The 16,340-nt window shown below is 33.9% G+C and overlaps 1 protein-coding gene across 1 annotated transcript; it reads right to left on the reverse strand.

Annotated features, from left to right (window-relative positions):
• Positions 1-12,242: 12,242 nt before the first annotated feature.
• LOC116194493 (probable xyloglucan endotransglucosylase/hydrolase protein 25) lies at positions 12,243-14,909 on the reverse strand. The gene is made up of 3 exons (XM_031523302.1): positions 14,549-14,909; positions 14,243-14,436; positions 12,243-12,729 (listed from the first exon to the last, which is right to left on the reverse strand). Exons 1-3 carry the CDS (start codon positions 14,828-14,830, stop codon positions 12,342-12,344), a joined length of 864 nt encoding a protein of 287 aa, XP_031379162.1. The 5' UTR covers positions 14,831-14,909; the 3' UTR covers positions 12,243-12,341.
• Positions 14,910-16,340: the final 1,431 nt, after the last annotated feature.

A 16,340-nucleotide genomic window follows, 5' to 3' on the forward strand; every position in this document is an offset into this window, starting at 1 on the left:
TCACGAATTCAGTCAAATGTCAAATGGTGGAAGGTTTGCGAACTCCGTACAAATGAACAGAAACTAAAAGTAGGTATATTCATACCCATATCCAAATAACACGGTCCTGCTTTATTTGTTGAGATTTCGCACCTTTTGTCGATCATGTATAATTAGTGCTGGACTGATGATGTTCTTGCCATGAGTAAATTTCTATTAATTTTGGAACGGGGGGGAATATCTAAGATGCATAGCAAACTTGAACATGGACATCCCATTCTCGATCTCATGTTACTGAGTCGTGATAAAGTGTTCGCTATACTGAACCCATTTCCGGAACTGGGAACTCTTTCAAAAACTAAATAAATTGAACTTGTAAGCTCGAAATTGATCTAAACCATCCAAACTGCTCGATAAGAGTCAGATATTTGGGGTCGGATAACAATGAAGAGCATTGTTCTTAATCATATATTGGATTTGGGAATACTGAAAACTCTTCTTATTGGGCCAACAGAAGATTGTTCGTAAGACCCATCTTGGGCTTCTAGCTAAGTGGGCCCGGCTTACTATATCTGAGAGAATTGAGAAGATCTGAGCCCAGACGTTCATATGTAATTATGGGACGACCCGAAAAATATACATAATTTCTCCCGATTTCATAATAAGATTATAGGCTATATGATATACTTACTAATACCTAACAAAAATCACATTTAGTAATACGTTACTTCACTTTCAATTAAGTAAATGTGACAAAATCAATTAAAATTTATTATTTTTTTTCAGTAAAATAGATAGAAAAAATGTAAGTATTGGTAGTATAGAATCCGTATGTACCCTGCTACCCCAAAACCCCAAAAGACTATGTCATAATAGATCCGAACATTTATCCCGGAATGGTAGGATGGGGTATGTAGTATGCGAAAAAAATCACCCGCTTGATCGAGTATGCTATCAATCAATTTTATAATGAAATTCATGAAAATTAATTTGTTGTAAAACTTATAGAAAAATAAACATGCATATTGATATTATTTACTTTACCGTCAAGTAAAAGTATATATTAATATATTATTTATTAATATTATTATTTACTTTCGCGTTAAGTAACATATTTATTATTGTATTACTTTATAATTTTATTATTTACTTTATGGTTAAGAAGTTATTTGTCTAATAGGACGAAATAGTAATGTGAAATTACTTATTGTTTTCGTTCATTTATTCATCGAAAGTCGAATATAGGATATCATAAGTAAAATGAATTTATTAAAAATATAGTAAAAGATAAACGAAAACGAATCACAGTTGCGAAAATATGGAATTCAAATCGTACTCTCCCAGTGTATTCCGAAAACAGCCAAATTATATATATATGATCTTGATAATGACGTAGGTATTGTAACCTGGCAAGCATGCCCGAAATATGAAACAAAGTGAAAAGTTTCATCCTTTTTTCTTCTCATGTTTTGCAGGTTCCTTCATTTCTCCTCTCAAGTAGTCCAAGGATCTACCCAAAAAGATTTGTATCCATTTAGGACCTTTCCAGTTAGCATTAAATTTCTGAGAAATTCAAAAATTAATTGTGAATAATTGTGAATTTTATTTTCCCTATTATGGTATATACGACGCAATTGATAAATTTTAAAAAATATTTTAATAAGCTGTTGATAAACACGTCAAAATTGGATAGTTGTGTCAGAAATTGCTTGTATCAATTGCTAATATTAAACGCTTACTTGATAAAAGTTCAAGAAATTTCGTTGTTTTTTAATTTTGATAAATCTTTTGCTTTGATGACGATTCACAACTATTATTGTGTAAAAATATCATGGAAGCGACCAGTGACACAACCTTTTTCATTTATTTTTTCCGGCGTAAGAAAAATTAGTCTAATTTTCACTGACAAAACACTTCAGAGTTCTATCATTTTGGAAAATCGATTCCACTCGTCATCCAAAAGTATTAATTACGAATTTAGGTAGATGAATTCTAATTAATCAAAGCTAAAAGATGCAAGGATGTTTCAATCGATTAATATCTTTGTTTTCCCGGTCCTATAAAACATAAGATAGACAGGATACATACAGATAATAAATCCATGGTCCCAGTAAAAGAGATGGAACAAGAGGCAGCAATTGATCATATATATATCATCTTGTTTCAATTATGAGATCTATCAAAATTCACAAAATACGCTTTCAAAAAAATTCACTCAAGATACATGAAAAGTAACTTCGAATGGTAGATGCAGATTCATCAATTCCTCTTTCTTGAATTCAGCTTCAAACGCCATAGAAGCACCTTCCAAACATCACCGGGAGAAAGAGAGAACGATAGCTGGCTGCTCCGATCTTATGAATGTCATCTCAAGACCATAATATAAAGAAAAAAATGATCGACCATGAAGAGGGCACAACTACATAAGCCTTTCCCCTTGGTCCTTTAAAAACAAAATTGAAAAATCTTGTGTATCAATGATAATTCACGCTTATTTTCTATAAGTATCTACGTTTTTTTTTTCCCCTTTCTTCTTGCAAGTACTGACATGTTTTACAAGTTGGCAAGCATGCCCATAAATCATAATATGTCGTAAGGTGAAAAGTTTCAACGTTTTCCAGCGTGAGAAAAGCACGTTTGCTTATTTCATCTGTTCATTGGTAAAATTGCTTCCGTTCACCACCGAAGAAAGAATAGATTACATGAACTACATATTGAATGCTATGTCCGAAAATTGCTTTTGATACATAAATTCAAATTTCATAAGCGGGCTGGAAATTGGAAAATACGAAAATAGGAAAATCGATCCATTCTACTTAAGCTTTTTGTCATTCAATCTAGCTGCTAAGAGATGCAAGGATCCGTCAATCAACTAGCTACGTCTTATTTTTCTTCATTCTTAGTATCCTGAGGTAAATGGGATACACATAGGTAGGACATCCACGCCTACAGTAATGGTATAGGAGAGGGCAGTTGATCATACATCTTCATGTTTCAAACATTAGATTCATCAATATTTCTAAAACATATATTATTAGGCTTCTGAGAAGTCTCACTCGGTATATACGTGTATATAATATATATATATATATATATATAACTTGAAATGGTAGATACGTCTTCATTGACTTCCCTTCCTTGAATGCATCTTCGGATGCAATAAAAGCACCTTCCAAAAATCATCAGGAGAAAGAGAGAACGATAGCGGGCTATTCCGATCTTGTGATTGTCATCTCAAGATGAAGAACTTCAGATTTGCAGTTTTCCAGGGAGCTCCAGGGGGGTTTGAGGGTCTTCATTTGCTCAGCTTCTATGGTTGATTTTCATTCGACTATGAAAACTGATAATTTCCCTCAAACCCCATCTCTGAATGACTCGATCCCGCTCTATTTATAGTGCACGGAGACGGTGACATTCGTCTGTCATGCATAAAATAATTAATTTATAAATATTTCCATTGACAAATTAGAAAATAAAATCTTCACAGACAAAAAAACTTTAAAAGTTTCTTCATTTTGGCAAATTGATTCTATATTTCCTCGTCCAAGAGTTCCATTGACGGGATAGAATTTATTACATGAACCATGAACTATTCCCAAACTAAGGCCCACAAGACCCAAATAGCCTAACTAAAACCAAGATATCATGAGGGTAAGCCCAAGCTAATGGAAGTATGGGCTAAAAGACCCAACAACAACGTCCAATTGGCCCAAGCAAAGCCTTGTGGGCTAAAAGTCAATTGTTGTCCCTGATATAGACAAGAACGTATGCTCATGCTACATGCGGATTTCGCTTATAAACAAAATTCAAAAAAAGAAAAAAAAGAAAATCTCATTATTGAAATTCATCGCGTACCTTTATTTCATGTTTAATTCTCAGTAAAATTTGTGAGCCTCTTTTATAATTAAGAATTAATAAAGTTTATAAACTATAATAAATATTTATGTATATGAAAACAAAGTATGAGCCGAATTCTCACGTCGTTACATTATTAAAAATAATAAACGGAGCTTTCTCGCTTTATCATGTCATCACTTATGTATTAAGAAATTTTTTTGTTATTAATCATGCAGTAAAATATATATTATTTGCATTGAGTGCGACAAAATATATTCAAGGAAACAAAATATGCAGTAGACTATATACATTAGATACTATATAGAAATTTTTTTTATAGTGTAGCAATCAAATTGCCTTTCATATATTGTAGCAGATATGGAGTTGGAAACTAATATTAATAAGATTTATAATATTTATAGAGTTGCCCTTTGCATTATGGACAAATATATTCTTATAATATTAACTACAATCAAATTGCGGTTTATACAATATTATTCATTTACAATATTGCAAAGGGCGTAGAAGCAAGTGCGCCAGTCAAGGGGTGGGCAAAGAAATAAAGGTAAAAATCCTTTTCTTTGAACTTGCACTTGCCTAATAAAATTTTTTCTATGTTCTTTTGCGAATTGATGAAATCATTCTTTCATACTAAAATCATGTTCATGTGTGACATACTTGAATTTTTTTTACTTTTCATTTACTTATCTTTTTTAATATATAATATTGCAGATTTTGAGCAGTACAAAGATTTATTACATGATAAAAGAATAAGGCTCTGAGAAAGATACATGGACAATTGGAGTGAGATTGACAAGATTATGGAAAGCTGTGAACACAGGGGCTAATGAAGTCATTAGTCTTGACATGATTTTCCTTGATGAAGATGTATGATTTGGTATATTTGACTAATTAAAATATTTTGATATACAAAACTTGATTATTTATTTAATTATGATTGTTTCTAATGAAATCATGGTTCTTTAATAAGTGTAAGCATAAGAAAGTCTCAGATCGATTTGTTCAGATCGTTATTTCGTGAAGGAGATTTATACACCGTCAAGAATTTCAAGATAACTAAATGAGATAATCTATTTGATATTAATTATCATCATCATCATCATCATCATCATCTTTGTTTAGGATTATTTCTTTAAATTATTAGTTTTGTTTATAGTCCAGTTCTAATAATGTCTTAAAAAATCTTATACACGAATCTTTTGTTATTTCTTTGATCAATAATTATGCAGTAAATATGTAGACTATATGTATATAGCCTAAGAGAATATATATAAGGGAACAAAACATACAATAGACTATATATACATTATGCAATATATAGATTACCTACAACCTAATAAAGTTAAATATAAAATAGATAACATATATTATATATAATAAGCTGTTGTTTACATTTAACTTAAATATATTATACAACAGATAAAATAGATAGCATATGCATATATATCAACATGTGCATATTTACAATTTCTATATTTAATAAAAATTAATACCCAATAACATATATGTATATATTGGAATATACATACAATCTTCACTTTATAAATATATATGTTTGCAGTATATATCATATATTGAGACTTTAACCACTATTACCAATTATATGTATGCCATATATATCATATAATGGAATTTAGGCTATTATTTCCCGAGATAAAAAATTTCATTATATTAAATTTTTTATATTCGATATGAAATTTCCTCATTAATCTGTATAACCTTTACACTATATATAGATATATTGTACATGTTTATTTGATATACTAATTCCAATATCTTACACCAATTTGGTCAATTTGCAAGACTTCATTAGTATTTCACTAAGTTTCGTTAGGTTTTCTCGAAATCCATGATCGTCAAATTCATCTATTCTTTTATAAAGTAATTCATTAAGAATTTTATCTTTTTAATGGATGTTAATTTGTTTGGTGCATTTATTATTTGCTTAGAGCTATTATATTTACATGAAAATTTTTCTATATCATTTATTTTTAATCTATAACTTAATAGATTTTGAGATAGCACAATGATTTATCATATACTAAAAAAATGGGACTTGACGAAGTAACGAAATTATAAATTTTGATATGATTTTCCTTGATGAAGAGGTATACTTTGCGTGTTTGATTAAGTATATTATTTTGTCAATAAAAAAATAAATTATTACTAATGTATTGTTTATAATGAAATTAGGATTCATTGATGTATGTAAGTATAAGAAAGTCTTTGATTGATTTGTTTTGAGCCTTATTTTGAGAAGAAGCTGATACACAATTAATAATTTCAAGATAATTACACTACCATCGAAATATCATCTAGTTAATGTCGAAGTGAAGATATTATTTTACTTACTTGATGTGAATGATTTTTGGTAATTTAATGATATTATTTACATAATTCATTCGGTTTTAACTACATTTTATTTATGCGTAAGCAGCATAATGTGTAAAATTATTTAGATTCGTTGCAATAAAAAAATATGCAATTATGCCCTTGCAACGAATGGATCATTAACTAGTTTAATAACAACTTAAAAAAGGGACATGCGTATACATTGATATCGAAAAAGAGAGGAGAGAGAGTAAAGAGGAAGGGAGAGAAAAGTGAGTAGTGGGGCTAGTAGCTACTTTACCAAATTACTATTTTGTTCAAAATATAATGTTCACAATTATATAGAGCTAACAGGTAATAGGGATTTTGGAAAACAAAAGTGAGTTTTGATAGTGAGGTTTGGTAGATGAACAAATGACCGTTTACCACTTTTCATTTTGGATTTCTTCAAAAGTAATTAATAACTCTCTCTAACATTCGTCTCTCTAAAACTCTCTCGAAGCCAAAGTCATTAGCTCCCGTTGCCGCCAGCAATCCAATAGCCCCCCCCCCCCCCCCCCCCCCCCCCCCCCCCCCCACCCCCCCCCTCCCCCCCCCCCCCCCCCCCCCCCCCCCCCCCCCCCCCCCCCTCCCATTCCTTCTAACCCTCTCTCTTCCCCTATCCCTCTTCCCATTCATGGAAGTAAGGGCCCTCCTCCTTCTCCTCTTGGTCACCGTCTGGGCGCGTTTGCAGTGGCTTCCTCCCGGTTGGGGGTCGCACCCAATTCCTCACCGATGACTCAAACCCATAATGTAAGATGGTGTGGTGGCTCCCTAGCTTCTCTAGATGTATCGATGACTCTGCAGAGACGACTTCCTCCATCCACCCCCTGTCCGATTGGCTCTGCTTCTGCCCTTCGGTGGCAATTCTTATATGTGGCTTCTCATCATCCCCGCGATAGCATTCACGCCTTTCACATTAAAGGATTACAACATTGGTATGAATAATCTTACCATCCGCTTGAAAAAAAATCAATTTTTTGTGGCTTTGCCTTTTGTCTGTTGATTTATGACAGGTCTCGGCTACCTGAAGATAGTCGCTGGTTTGAACCGATCAAAATAGCCTAGTTTGTTGATTTGATTGTCTAGATAAATAATCGCTGGTTTGAACCGATCATGAAGTTTAGCTATTCTGATTTGATTGTTTAGGGATTAGGCTATTTAGGACTTGGTTGATTGATTAGATCTGGATGTTATGATATTTGAAAGGTTCCTGCGCAGAGTACTGATTCAAGATTCCCCTTGACTCTGCTCCTTTGTTTCCACATAGTAGCAGCTTATATAGATTGCACTTGACTTTGCTTCCTGACATTGATTGGGTCCAATAGAATTTAGTTCCAAGAAGTTGGGATTAGATATACAACATCTGGAAGGTTTTGTGCAATTTGTATTTGTTCTCATTGGATTTGCTCCTGTCACATTTTTTTCCTTTGCAACGATCTCAGTGGATCTACTACATTGTTTCTGTCCTTGTAATCTTTTTCTTGAACATTTTATCTTGTACTCGTTTTTATTATATCAATGAACAATCATTGACTGTTGTGGAAAAAAAAAACTAGACAAAAGAGGATAGGAAAGAATTTAATAGTTTTCAATAACCTCCAAAATATAATTTTCAAGTAGTTGTGCCCACTTAACAAGTCGATTAGTTTTATTTTATTTTTTTCCCATTATGGCATATAAGGCTTAATTGATGTATTACATAGAAAATTTTAATTGCGATAAACATGCAAAAACAAACAAATCGATTTGTGCGTGTATCTATCCAAAAAAAAAAGAAAGTAAATCGTGTAAGTTATGAATTGCCAAACCGAACACTTTAAGTGATAAGAACCTATCTTATTGTTAAAATTAACATTCTCAAAAGAGCCTTTTTTTTTCGGTTATATTCTGATAAATATTATGTATTGATGTCAACTCACGCCTATTTTCTAAAGTATCTAAGCTATGACGCGTATTTTTTTTTTAATTGTAAGCAGTGACACGTATCACACCGTGGCAAGCATGCTCAAAATAAGCAGTGTGGGGAAAAGTTTCTCTGTTTTCCAGCGTAAGAAAAGCATGCTCATTTATCTATATACAATAATAAAAGCAAATGCAATGTGTACGAGGATGCCACGTAAAATCAACCTAAATTATGATTGAGTGACTTTTCAAATTACTGTCAATGAAAATTTGATAAATACAAATAATATTGCGATGCCACCTTAATCATGGTAATTCAAATGTTTACAACTCATTGAAAGTCTAAAAGTCATAATCACGGGAGTCACGGAAATTCAAAAGTCCCCAACTCATAGAAATCCAAAAGTCACTAATTCATAGGGGACAAAACCGATATATAGGGAATGATGATCCCTCTATTTCTAGATGATGATCATATATTTTGCTCTCTTAATTTTCTTGATCTTACACCTTCGTTTCTGTAGGACCACTCAAGGATTTTGCACGAAAAAGAATGTGGAATGGATGAATTTCTGGATGGAAGGTTAAAATTTGATCTCCTCGTTTTGTCAATTGTTAATTGATTACATTAATTATTGAATGCTATGCTCGAAAATTGCTTTTCATAAATAAATTCAACTTCCACAAACGAGGCAGGGAATTGGAGAACGGGAAAATTGCATGCATGGATCCTTCAGTCAACTTAGTGGCGACGTCTTATTTTTCTAATTCGTCCTGAGTATCCTTAGGTAAATGAAATACACATAATATATAAGTCTTCATCAGTTTCTCTTCCTTGGATGCATCTTTCAGATGCCGCAAAAGCACCTTCCAAACATCATTTGGAGAATGATAGGACGATAGTTGGTCGTTCCGATTTCGTGATTGTCATCCCAAAGTCGAGAACTTGAGATTTGGAGTTTTGTGTGGAGCTCCTCGGGATTTGAGGGGGCGTTTGATTTTAGAGTTAAAGTAACTTTGATTTTGATTTTGATTTTGATTGTGAAAAAAGACCAATGAGATGGTATTATAAATTTGACTTGAGAAACGTGTATTTTTGTTGTTTAGTGGGTAGAGTTAAAATCAAAATCACGATTTTAAAATCAAACTCAAATTTCAAACGGGGCCGAGAGTCTTCATTTGCACAGCTTTTGTGGTCAATTTTTCTTTTGACTATGGAAATTGATAATTCCCTTCAAACCCCATCTCTAAGCTTGCGTTTGATTTTCGAGTTGGATAAGTTATCCAACTCAACTTGATTTTGTGTAATGATTACAAAAAAATATGATGTGTGAGAATATATTATATATGAATTTATTATAAAATTTGATTATAAAAAGAGGATGAAAATTTTGTTATTATAAAATGATTAGAAAAAAATATGAGTGAGAAATTATTAGTAAATAACAAAAAAAGATAAAAAAGTAATGATTATATTGTTGAACTTGAAAAAGAATAAAATTGAAATTGAGTTAAATTGAGTAAAATTATAATTTGAAAAATAAACAAAACCCTTCATTCTCACTTTATTTAAAGGGTTTAGAATCAGTGACCCCCTTGATCATGCATAAGTAAATGATTAATTGATAGATATTTGCTCCTCTAAGCACTTCCTTTTACTTACCAAATCTAAAAACTATTAATTAGGTGGTATTTACTTACTGCATATAAATTGTGACCAACTCGGCTTTGAAATATATCAGGTGGATCCAAGGAGAATGCGAAATATGCATTGCAAACTTAGAGATGGAAATCGAATTCCTGATCTCATGGTGCTTGTTGTGATATAGCATTGATGCACTGGAGTCATTTCCGACTTTCTGAATTTGAAATCTCGAATTTAATCTGAACTGTCTCGAACCTCCCGATGAGAATCTCGGATTTTATTGGGCCGCTATAACAACTAAGAACTTTTGTTTTCGGTCCATGTATCATCATTTGGACCCACTACAATTCTATAGCTCTTCATTTTGGGCTAGAAGAAAAGTGTTTCTAAGAACCTATTTGGGCTTTTGATCCCAAACACTGGTCATATTTATTCTATTTTTATTTAACCATAATCTCCGGGTTGAAACGAAAAAGTAATATGTCGACATCGCCAATGTACCTGCAGTACCAATCCTGACATTTTCATCGCAAAATATTGATTAAGTTGGGTGGGTTCCATGCATTGTTGTTACCGGATGTTGCACCATGGCAAGGGACATAGTTCTACGCCTTTTTCCATGTCTTCAATTACACGAATGCATATGAAAGAAATTGAAAGTTTATGGTGGGAAGGGGGAAGGGAAAGGAAGAAAAGGTTGATCAACAGAGAAAAAAAAATTGTTGGACACGTGGCATAACATCTTCTATTTATCATCAATTTTCTCGTGTTGATTGTTATATACATAAACTAGTTGGGGAGTTTCTTGATTTGCACGAGATAGAACGTGATCTAGTTTTCTTAATAAACTTATTATATTGTTATATACATACATTAAATGCTATGTATATTCATATATATATATATATATATATTTAAACTGTACAGCAAATTCCTTGATCTTCGGCCACTTGCCGTTCCTTAGATGTAAATGCTTTCATAAATCCATAAGGATGAAAGAACAAAAATAAAACACAACATCCGCTTGTATAAATTTAATCGCATGTGGGAAAGAATTTGAAGTGGAACAATAATAATTGAATAACTCGCCTTTGTGTTTAGGAGTAGACACACTTTTTGAGAGCATGCGCGAGGTAGCGGTGTTATTTGGGAAAATTATTTTTGACAAAACTCCTTATGATTAGTTTAGATATAAGTGATAATACCACTACATCCCTCCCCTAAATTTGAGAACCAGAGGCCAAAGATCCTTGTACATATCTCTAATTGCAGCAATTAATGTAGGATGAAGGAAGATACTCACTATAGATTGTCCTGATCTCAATACATTATATTATCTATTTTTCTGAACGATGAAAAACCTACTAAAGCATACCCAAAAATAAAAAGTACTTGAGGAACGTCCTCTGCTCATCTATCTAGTTTCCTGGACGATGGAAAATATACTGAAGCACACTACAAAAAAGGAGCAAAAAGCAAAAAAAAAAAAAATAACTGTAGGAACGTACTTTGTTAGTTGCAGCGGAGTCTGTTGAGTAATACAACCAACCTATATGAGTAATACTTCCTAGGACGATGCAACCAAGGTATGTGGGTAATATTTTCTATTTATAACGTATCTTACCAAATCTAAAAAAATATATTTTGATTTATTTTAAGAATAGATATTATTCGTATATACATATATAAAATTGAGAAAATAACAACCGTTCCTAAAGATATATATTTATATCTTAAAAAAAATTAAAAAATTGAAAAAACAATGAATAGTTCCACAAAATTCATATCTATATATTTTTAAATATTTTAAAGATAATTTAATTAAAAAAGTTTAAAAAATTGAGAATATTCTATTAAAACACAGAACATTATGAGTTCATTTGATCATGCTTTCATATATATATATATATATACACACACACACATATAGATAAGGCTGGAAGTTGGTAAAATTTTAAGAGATTTTACTTACGGGGAACAAATGCCGAACTACATGAACCAATCTTTGTTGGTATTTTCTGCTTAATTTTAACCATCACTAACTAGCATCATCTACTACCTAGTAAAGTGCATATAATTATAGAGCACTCGTGTTAAATATACAATGCTGTGATTTAATGGGCTACATTCATAGGGAGGCGATCCCTCAATCCAATTTGGCGAGTAATTAGCAACCCTGGGCCCTTTGGTGGGTCTAGTAACCAGGGACGAACTTAGGAATCAGTCTACCTCAGTTCATCTCAACAAGCTATAGTAACTCAAATTCGTAATTAGCATTAATATTCCGGACGGCATGTGCAACCAAACATAGGAATTAAGGACTCTAACACGGAATCGATCCAGAACAAAATGATAATCTATCCGCCTGAAACCTGCCCTCGAAGTATTCTTATGTACATACCCCTTCAAGACATCATCGGAGTTCCGCCCGATACGAAACACCACAAGTACACACACTAAACAAAAATACTCATATGATCTGATCTCTATTATAATATATACTTATATTTATTGCTTATATATATGAACTACATACGAGATCTCTGATCAGATATGGTAATTTCACACGTGTATATATGTTCCATTAGAGGGCCCCACACTCGGGAGGCAGCCCACTGGGGAACCTCTTGCCATCCACACAGTAGTCATATATCCTAAATCTCTTCTGCACCCCTTTCATCTTCTTCACCTCCTTAGGGTGTAAACCATCCCTCAGCCACGCAGTAGAGGACGAGCAAGACGAAGACCTCCTGTTCGGGGACAAAACACAGGCGCTGCCGGCGTTGAAGTTCCGGTAAGAGGCCGTGAATGGAGAAAAGGACCAGTCGGTCTTGATGAGGCCGCCTCGCGTGGCCCATTGGTCGGCATTGTAGATGGATGAAAAAAGCCGCATCGGCTGGTCCATGGGGAAGGCCACCCCCTTTGGCTTCATGTTCTTGAATTCCCTTATGGGGACATCATCCACGTAAAATCTGCTTCATTAGAAAATCAAGTGACGATTGTTTCATGACATCGACAGACCAAAACAATATTAATAGCTGCTTGATCTACTATATGATTACTATCTGCAGCTTCCAAGTTTACATGTTAACAAATTCTTGTCCCCGAACATCAGGTCTCACATATGTGGGATATCCCGACTCTAGTCCATTTACACCCCGTTTGGAATTAATTCTTGTAAGGAATTAATGACACGGCTTGATCTTATAAATTATCTCGAAGTTTTACATGCATACATACATACATACATATTGTAGCCTCTGAACATTAGGTTTCGTTCATATTAGCTATATACATATATATACCCTGGCTCTATTCATTGTCATGTTCCGTACGACAGAGGAGACCATTTAAGGCGCCTCACGGGTGATTCACCTCAGTGACATCTCGAAGAATCTAGCAAACATTTTTTATTTTGGGTTGAAACTATCGAAATTTTTTTATTCAGACAATTTAAGGATCAAGGATAAACGTCAGCAATTTGGTATTTCTAGAATTATTAATTACTTTTTTTTTGTTTGTTTGTCTGCATTTTATATATAAAAATACAATATATCCTGACTAATTTAACTCAAACATGGTCAATCTACTAAGAGAGTAAAGTTCTCTTAATTGTAAATTATTCTATTCACAAAACTAAAATATAAGACATTGTTTAAGAGGAACAAATGTCAAATCATTTGGATCACATTCATATTTTATCTGTTAATACACTGTCAAAAGTGGCACATCAGTAGAACTAAACACACGGTGCTAATAAACTGTCACGTTACCGAATTAAGGATATCATATATTGATGTCTATATTTATATTTATATTACTTATAGACGCTAAAAACTGTCACGTCACAAAATCAAGGATATCATATATTGATATCTATATCTATATTTATATAACTTGTTTAAGATAAAGATAGGTTTTATAGAGGCCATATTTTCCCCCAAAATTATCTTATCCATACTATGCTCTTTCTGACTCTCTCTCTCTCCTTCCTCTCTCCGTTTTCTTCACTCATTTCTCTCTGTTCTTCCTTCGTCAATTATATTAATTACTCTAATTACAAATTAAAATCCATTTTCAATTTTAGGAACGGAAATACACATCATTTTATAACATAAAATAATTACCCGAAAAGCATTTTTTTATTGAAATGAATAAAAAAATTTAAAACTTCATTGTCAGACATGTGAATTGTTATGTATTTTAATTTGGGAAATATGTGAATTTTTTCAATCACGGACTACGCTCATGATGAGTCTAGTATAATAAAATAAAATAAAATTTTAATTTTAATTTTAATAATTAATAAAGAGATCCCGATAGTTTCATTATAAAAATAAACCCGCAATCTCTCGATTGAGAGGCGAGAGCATGTGTTTAGAAGTGTATAGACCTTTTTTTAGTAGAAGCATGTGAATTTTTATATACAGAGTCCACTTTTCCCAAGTTATTGGAAAGAGGAAATATATATACGAATAAACTTACATGACGGTTTGCGGATTCCAGAGGACCGAATAGGTGTGGAAGTCCTTGGTGGGGTCGAACCACAGATAGAATTGCTGCTCTCTGTCACCTTTGCCTTGAGTGTACACGTTCGTGTGGACCACGTACGGCTCTCCCGTCACATTCCCTAGGAACTCGAAGTCTATCTCGTCCCACGTAGATCCATCCGACTTCAGCTGTAAAAATAGCAATAACAATTCTATTCATTAATCCCCCCGAGAGTAATTAATGCGACTTACTCGTGACTCAAGTTCCGTCTCGAGAGCAGGTGTCACTGAACAGACTTACGTAGTAAGAGGTGACTGTGCCGGCAGAGTTTCCAGGCACGAGCTTGAGCTGCATGCCGATCCTCCCGAACATGTACATATTCTTTGACTGGAACCCCGACCCGGAGGAACTATCGAGAGACAGAGTCAAGACCTCTCCAGAGTTGAGAATCTTCGCTCTATTGCCTCCCCATGTGATGTCGAACTCATTGAAGAAGTTGGTAGCATGAACAGCCAACAGCATGCCCATGATGATCAGCAGTGTCTTGGTCATGAGTTCAAGTGATTTTGATAAGATAGCCATTGAAGTGAGCTTTTGCTGAATAGGGGAAGGAGGAAGTCGATTTTGGTGGCTTTGAGGAAAGGTTAAATAATGTCTGAAGGTGCACGGTCTGCGCTTTTTATAGAGGTGAATAAGAGATGACAGAGATTTATTTATTTATTTATTTATTTATTAAAGCGTGTCTCTGTCTCCCTTCATGCGGATACGGTGCTGACATATTCATCATTATTATACATAATATGAGAAAAGGGCTTTACAGTGACACAAATTACATATTTTGTATCAAGAGGTCCAGCAGGAATTTCATACTCTTGTATTTGTTTTGTTAGGTGATGACCCTAGCTTATAATCGAAAAAGTACTACATTAATCGGTTAAGTGCTGACTAAACGCTACCAATATGGATTATTTTAAGTGGTTAGACACTTGTTCTTTATAAGTAATATCGCAGATTCAAATATTATGACTGGAGAAAATTTACATTGGGAGAGCTCTATCTTTGAATTGGCAGACTTGACTTAAATTGAATATTTGGATCCATTGGGCTCGAATATTAGGGGTTGACAAAAAAAAAATAGTGTCGACTAACACTTGGTTGGAGATTCTCGTTACTGATTAAAAAAAGTACTTAAATAATTGTTAACGCTATAATTGGTGATTGGTCAACATTTAAAATACAGAACAATCAGAAGCAATTGTCATAAATCAAGTAAGCAATCCTGAAGATTTCGTGTTTTTGCTTATTATAAATTAATAAAACCATCCGCTACACACTTGAACAAGCTCTAATTCACATAATCCTACGACTTGATCCATTCGTTTCTAACTATACTTGCATGCATCGATCAGTACATGAAATTTGTCAAAACCCCAAATCACTTGGGCCGAATCGAAGCAGCCCTTTCAGTAGGAGGAACTACATGGGTGGCGCTATTAACAACTCATTCACCATGTTCACGACATGTGTCAATCGTGTTATATATAACTGACAAGTCCCATCGGATCTATAATCACAGCTGCTACGCAGGAGATCCTCCATTCGATCGTAATGGTAAACTGAAACGAGGCTAATCCTTGTGATTATGTCTCCAAACCGATACAATTGCAGAAGTAAAGAATGGACAATGATCAATCGAATCAAAAAGATAGAGATCGCAGAATTTGGGAGGGAGGGGGAAAGATGCAAACATCGACAGGTAGATGTGATCAGAGGGCACAGATGGCCGAGACAAATAATTTGTAAGTGCCAGCAGGAAGAGCATTGTGAGAACCACTTGTCGTTGTCGTCAAAGACAAGCCAGCGACTGACTGACTGCCCTGACCCTGCCATCACCCCCATCGTCTTTTGCTTGCCCGAACTTGCAGTAACCGTTCCGTTCCGTTCCGTGCGGGCCGCTTCCACCGTTTTCCATCCCCCAACCGACTCATAAACAGATTCATCCCCTGCCTTTTGGGCTTGCACCGAAAATATGTTGTAACCAATAATAGATTTGGATCGACCGAATGATGCGGTAAAAAAGGCGGCAAGTCGG

Source organism: Punica granatum, chromosome 2 (genome assembly GCF_007655135.1).
Source record: "Punica granatum isolate Tunisia-2019 chromosome 2, ASM765513v2, whole genome shotgun sequence".
Classification (NCBI taxonomy): domain Eukaryota; kingdom Viridiplantae; phylum Streptophyta; class Magnoliopsida; order Myrtales; family Lythraceae; genus Punica; species Punica granatum.